The 6,767-nt window shown below is 53.9% G+C and overlaps 1 protein-coding gene across 1 annotated transcript; it reads right to left on the bottom strand.

Annotated features, from left to right (window-relative positions):
- Window positions 1–998: 998 nt before the first annotated feature.
- ORAI3 (ORAI calcium release-activated calcium modulator 3) lies at window positions 999–6,025 on the bottom strand. Its single transcript, XM_038539779.1, has 2 exons — window positions 5,587–6,025; window positions 999–2,481 (listed from the first exon to the last, which is right to left on the bottom strand). Exons 1-2 carry the CDS (start codon window positions 5,812–5,814, stop codon window positions 1,822–1,824), a joined length of 888 nt encoding a protein of 295 aa, XP_038395707.1. The 5' UTR covers window positions 5,815–6,025; the 3' UTR covers window positions 999–1,821.
- Between the last annotated feature and the right edge of the window lie 742 nt (window positions 6,026–6,767).

Raw genomic sequence — 6,767 nt, forward strand, 5'->3', positions numbered from 1 at the left:
GGGTAACGGCACTCCCAGGAGGTCCCTCGGCTTGAGCTGAGGATGCCCTAGCTTTCAGACAAGTCGGCCTGCATTAGTCCCTCGCTATGTGACCTTGGGCAAGCTACTGACCTCTCAAAACTTAAGACTCTTCCTCTGAAAAGATGTTCATTCCTGTCATGCAGGACTATTGTAGGCGTCAGAACACTCCAGGAAAGGCCCCTGAGGCCTGGTTCCTGCAAATTCAGAGTTCTGTGCAATAGGAAAAGAAAAAAGGGACTTGACCAAGGTCTCACACAGTAAGAATAGATGGGAGGATTAGAACCTCTAAAAAAAAAATTTATATGAAAGCATAGGTGAGGAGAGCAGATTTCTTTCTCAGTTGAAATGTATTGGCTTCTTTTCTAATATCAGAGAGATTCCCCATGTTATGGTAAAAATAGTCTAAGTTTTCATTGGCTTTGGGCAAGATCCTCAGCTTTCTCAAGCCCGTTTCCTTATCTCTCAAATGGAAACGGTTAAAACTTGTCTTTGAGGTGGTTGTGAGAGTTAAATAAGATAACCAGCTTCTAGTATGGGGAGTCACTCAAGAAAGAAACTTACACCAAAAGAAATATTCTAAATCCACAATGGAAGAGATGGAGAGCCTGGGCTCAGGAACAAGAGTGCAAAAATTTTTAGCCTTAGATTAACTCAATCTCCAAAACAGGAGCTACTGGCCCATGTCAGCATCAGAAGGGGGTCATATCTGAAACCATTCTTCTCCACCCCCAGGTACACTTGTTTGTACCTGGCTCTTAGGAATAAGTCACCTGGGGGCGCTTGGGCAGCTCAGTTCGTTAAGCGTCTGCCTTTAACTCAGGTCATGATCCCATGGTCCTGGGATTGAGCCCATGTCAGGCTTCCTGCTCAATGGAGAATCCGCTTCTCCCTCTCTCAAAATCTTAAAAAAAATCACCGAATGAATCACTCGATCCCAAGGAGGCCTCCCCTTCACCCCATTCATAGCCACAGGGACATCTGTGAAACACATTTTATTATATAAAACAAAGTGCACCAAAAACTCAGTGTCAGAATAGCTCTGTATTCCAATGGCTAGTGACTGGACCTTCTACCTTAAAACCTCCTCACCCTATAACCCTTGCTAGGGAGTTAGGTGGGCACACAAGCCCTCAGTCTCCAAAGATCTCCAACCCTGGCCCAGGAGAGTGAGAACCAGACATAGAAGCTTAAGTGTGGGTCTAGGGCAGTAGGGCAGGCACTTGAACCTCCAGAAATAGGAAGGCTCCCCCTAGGAAAGGCTGGACCTCTATCTGCGATAGATACACCCAAATCCTTCTCTACAGCAACTAAAGCAAGAATGTGGAACCCATCAAAATCTGGAGATGGGGAAAAGCTTCCCCCAAATGCCAGCCATAAAGTAGATTGTACAAAAATAAAGGGTTGGCTGCCTTCTGAGGCAGCTGGGTGGGTGTGTAACCTTCTGACCTCCACAGCCTGTACAAGAGTAAGTGGCTAAGGGTCAGCACCAAAGTCTGACCAGGGTCTCCCTGCCTCCCCTCTATCTACTATGATCCTTAGACTGAGGACCTACTACTTCCTCCCTTGCTCTTCCCAGCTCAGGTGTAGATTGACCGGGATAGACTGGCAGGGAGAATCCCTGGGATTGTGGAAGCTGCCCCAAGGCCCAGCCCAAAGGACCCTGAAGGCAGGAATCTGGGCTCTACCTAAGAGCAGCCACAGGAAGTGGTTCCAGACCAGGGCAGGGTATGGGGTCTGTGGACCTGGGTCCTCTCGCAGACCAGAGGGAGGCAGTGTTTGCAATGGTGGCTAACATCAGCCTCACACAGCCTGCAGCTCCCCCTGCAGGCGACTCAGCTCCTCCAGCTCCTGCTTGTGGCGGTCTGTCTTGTGAGCCACCAAGGAGCGGTAGAAATGCAGGGCGAAGGCCACGAATACAAGCCCCACAGGTACCATGATTGCCGTGGAGGCCATGGCTGCTTGCCAGCCGGGTCCATGGGCCCCTCCACCAACACATGCTTGCCAGGGTGGGCAGGCCTCAGCTGGCTCAGCCTGCGATGGAGCTACAGGAGTAGAGGATGGCTTGGGAGCTGGACTAAGGGAGGTGGTCAGTGGTAACAGAGTCCCAGGCACCTGGGAGGCAGGCACCACAGGGGCTGGTGTAGCTAAGGGCGTCCCAATGGGCACAAACTTGACCCAGCCAACCAGGACAACTTCAGCGAGGAAGAGGAAGGTGCCCAAGGCAGTGGAGAAGCCCCAGGCCAGCTCCACATAGCGGTGGAGTCGCTGGTGTGGAGATTGGTGGACAGAGTTGAGGTTGTGGATGTTGCTAACGGCTTCTATATGGGGCAGCAGACACGTGGAGACCATGAGTGCAAAGAGGTGCACAGCTACTAGCACGGTGGTGCATGCACTAAAGGCCACCAGCAGGCCTGGCGGGTATTCATGGTTGCTCTCCAGCTGTACCTCCACCATGGCCACCTGTGGGAACAGAGGAGATGGATTGAGTGCCCATAACCTCTTTGGCAGTAAAAGGTTGTTTTGCCTGTTGGTATACGTCACCAGTGTATCCCTAGAACCTAGAAGAAGGGTGCCTGACAGGAGAAGGTGCTTAGTCTCTGCTAAATGAATGAATTGGCAACCCTGGTAAGGCTCTGTGCTGTTCTAGCTTTGGCTTCTGCACCTGGGTATCGAGAGAGCTGACACATTTCCAAAAAGCTTACCTTGTTATAGGGTTTACAAGGCAGTTTCTGGAGCTGGGCTGCCTGGGTTCACTCTCAGCTCTAGAAGTTGTGGAATCTTGAGCAAGTGACTTAGTTCTTGCCTCAACTTCCTCATCTGGAAAGTGGGGATTCATAATGGCACCTACTTGCCTTACAGGGTTGTTGTGAAAATATGAGATAACATACACCAAGCGATAATAGTGTAAGGCGCATAGTAAGCGCTAGGTGTTTGTTACTATGAGTGTTAATAACTAATAACACTAGTGTTAATAACAGTTACTAACACTGTTAACAATGTTAAGAACGCAAGTCCAAGCCAGAGGTTGCAAATTGATATGGCATGAACCCAAGCCAGCTTTGCACACGTTTTGCTTGGCTCATATGGTGTATTTTTTGAGGAATTAGAAACTCAAGAGATTTCATGAATTATCCCAATTTCCAGATCCTCTCAAAAACTGGAAGATCTGGGGACCCCTGGGTGGCTCAGTGGTTAAGTGTCTGCCTTTGGTTCAGGTCATGATCCCAGGATTCTGGGATTGAGTCTCACATTGGGCTCCTCGCAGGGAGACTGCTTCTCCTTCTGCCTATGTCTCTGCCTCTCTCTGTGTGTCTCTCTCACGGATAAATAAAATCTTAAAAAAAAAAAAAAAAAAAAAAAAAAAGGAAAGAAAAAGAAAATTTGGAAGATCTGGTTACACCAGGTCACGTTCCTACATGTCTGGTATCAGCTAGAGTCAAGTCATGACTGCTCCCTTTGGACAGGTCATGGGGTCTCCTCATAGTCACAGTCTCCACTCAGCCAACTTGGCAACTGTAATACCTGCGTGTCCCTTGCAGACATTTGCATTGGTGATCCTATTCTAGGCTTGTATAAATTCGGATTCTAGAGTCAGACTACCTAAGCTCAAATTCCTGCCACTTATTTGCTGTGGGATCCTGGACAGGTGTCTTAACATCTCTGATCCTGTTTTCTCATCTGTAAAATGGCCATAGTAGTGGTACCTACTTCATAGAATAATCAGTGTGATATACATTAAAGCTCTAAGCTCTTACCTGATACTGCATGACAGGGCAATACAATTTGTATAATGTTATTCTAACCCAGTCTACCCAGATACCAGGATCTGGATCTTTCCCCATGCCTGGTTCTTGCAGGATCCATTAGATTGCTCTGGGCCTGGGGGAAGGAAGAAGGTACAGAGCCTGGAGGGTGGTAGTAGGAAGACAAGGCTAAGTATTTTGGGAAATTGGGCCATGGCGAGTGTTAGCAGTTTTCCAGAGAGATCTGGGCCAGGCCCAGGCCTGGTTTCTCCCAGAGCCCGACCCAGGCTTGCTCTCCTCTGGTAGGACTGGGGCCAGTCCTGCCCCCAGAACCTACTCATCTGGCCTTTTGATCCTGCAGAGAAGGTCCTGGCATTTAAGCTGTCACCCCAGCAACGTGCAAGCCCAGCAGCAAGCTGGATTGTCCCCTTGGGAACAGGCGGGAACGTGGGATGGATGGGGGTGGGGGATCTCCCTCAGCTAGGTCCATGGAGATGCTTCCTTCCCTGTGCAGTCTGTATAGGTTAAAGGGAGCCACTTCCTTGTCCCTAGCTGACCCCACATCAGGAAAAGTGGGCTGGCCTGTGGATACTGGGCCCCTACCTAGAAAACCATAGACCCTGGATGACCCTCAGGGACTTTTCCTCTCATCATTCAAATACAGAGGCTGTAGTAGAGAGCGGGGCAGTGATGAACCCAAATCACCTACTGCTGTGGCCCCTCCATCCCCATTTCCATATGTTCCTCTGAAGACCCCCTCCCTTCCAGCTTGCTTTCTCCTTGCTGTCATAATGGTGGAGAAACTTTGGGCCATTAGTTCAGTGATCCAAGGTCCTAGTTCATTCTGCAACCTTCATCTGCTGGGCACTCTTGGCAGAGACACTGCCCCATTCTGGGCCTTGGTTTCCAATGCCTGCCCAAGAAACTGATAGCCTGAGCCATCTCTTATGTGTCTTGCTCTGACATGCTGGGATCTAGAGTTTGACAAGAATTAGCTCATCCTGGGGCGGGTACTTGCAGGCTACAGAGGGCGTACTCTCTGTGATGTCACAGTTCCCAACTGGCCCGCGAGGGGCTGGAAGCCTGACCAGGGTCACACAGCTGGCCACAGGCCCAGAGGAGGCAGGGTTTGTGTCTGCTGATTCTTCCTGACCCTGGGACTCCCTCAGTCCCATTTCCTATGGGGCCTCTGCTGGGACCGTTAGCTGGTATCCTCCCACAGGTGCAGTTTATCAGATCAGGAATCATGTATCAGCTTCCTAATCACCCTCTTTCCCCAGCAGCTTCCTCACAGGCATCCTCTCTGCCCAAAGTGTCCACTAAGCACTCTGTGGCTGCTAGGGACTGGCCCCGGGGATGGGGCCACCTTCAGTTATGGGGACTACTGCGACCAGTTTTCTTGGACTCTCCCAGCCCTGCTTAATAGCCCCCACATGGCTCTGATTTCTTTGAACCTCTCATGGGAACCTGATGATGACTTCTGCCTGGAACCATGCTCCTTCTGGATCTCTTTGCCCCACCCTTACATATGCATTCCCCCTTGGTGATTTGTCTCCCCTCATGACACCTGTGGGACTTGCTTATCCTCCCTACAGTCCAGTTTATTCTAGAGGTTTGTAACGCACGTACCCGCGCAGGCACACGCTCCCATAAAAAGGGACTTGTATGGTCCCTTGGGACCTTGCTTGTACTCCTCCACCTCTTAACCCTTCTTTCCCTTTCCTCTGTCCCATCTCCCTTGGGTGCCCCCGTCTACTTCGCCCACGACCCCATGCCCCCATGTGCCTCACCCCCACCCGGTGCGCCCCTTCCCTCCCCTCACCATGGCGAAGCCCGAGAGCAGGGCAGACGTGCGGCTGGAGGCTTTGAGCTTGGCCCGGCTGAGGTAGAGGCGGCGCCAGCTGAGCGCCCGCAGCGAGTGCTGACTGGCCCCCATGAGGTCCAAGTAGCCACGGTGCACGAACTCCCGGTACGTGGCCGAGCCCGCGGGGCTCTCGGCCTCCGGGTTCAGCGGGGCCTGCTCGCCCGCGTCCCCCTCGCCGCCCTTCATCCTGGGGGCCGCAGCACGGGGCGGGCCGGGGGGTCACGGGGGGGCCGAGTCGCCCCGGGAGCCCCACAAGGGCCGGCCCAGGCCGGCGGAAGGCCCCATCCCCCGGCCGGGCGAGCGGCGATGCGGTCGCCCAGGAAGAGGAGCCCGGGCGCAGCAGGAAAGCAGGCGTCTGCGGGTAGCCCTCGGGGCCGAAGCGGGATCGCAGAGGCCGAAACCGGAACTGGGGCGGAGGCGGAGCCCGAGCAGCCACATGATGGGGTGGAGCCGGGGGGAGGGGGCGCCGTCGGCAGAGATCCCGAGGGATCGCGACCCCAGGCCACTTCACCAACCCGGCGCCCGAGCCCCGCCCCGGGGAACGCCCAGCCCCAGCCTGTGACTGGGAGTTCCCGGGCCCCGGACAATTCGGCGTACGCGGACGCCCCTAGGTACCCACCTCCAAACCCCTCCCCGTAGTGAGCAGGGGGAAGGTGAATCCATCCACCTGTAGGGACACCAGGGGGTCCGGCATTCTCCGTCCCGAGAAGCCGTAGGAGGTTCTAAGGACCCCCAGAAGCATCCAAACAGACCCCTTCTCCCAGACGCCCAAAAGATGAGCGAGCACTCGGGCCTCTGGGCGTTCTACCCCCACCTCAACGCCGAAGAGAGACACACGAACGCGGCGGCCCTGGCTGGAAGATTTTGAGTTTTATAGCAAACCGTATTGTACAGACCCGGGGCCCAGGGGCCCAGCCCGGCTGGGACCCCCCACTTGACCCCGCCGGGCTGCCTCCTCCCCCTCCCTCCAGCGGCCCCATCCTCAAGCCTTTCGCAATACCCAGAACCCCCTCCCCTCCGGCCTTTGGTCCGCCCAGCCCCTCCCCCCACCCTCGCACCTCCCTGTTACCTGAGGTATGTGGATAGATTCCCCCCTCCCCTACATGGTACAACCCGGCTCCCCCGGGAGGCCTGGGCTG

Source organism: Canis lupus, chromosome 6, assembly GCF_011100685.1.
Source record: "Canis lupus familiaris isolate Mischka breed German Shepherd chromosome 6, alternate assembly UU_Cfam_GSD_1.0, whole genome shotgun sequence".
Classification (NCBI taxonomy): domain Eukaryota; kingdom Metazoa; phylum Chordata; class Mammalia; order Carnivora; family Canidae; genus Canis; species Canis lupus.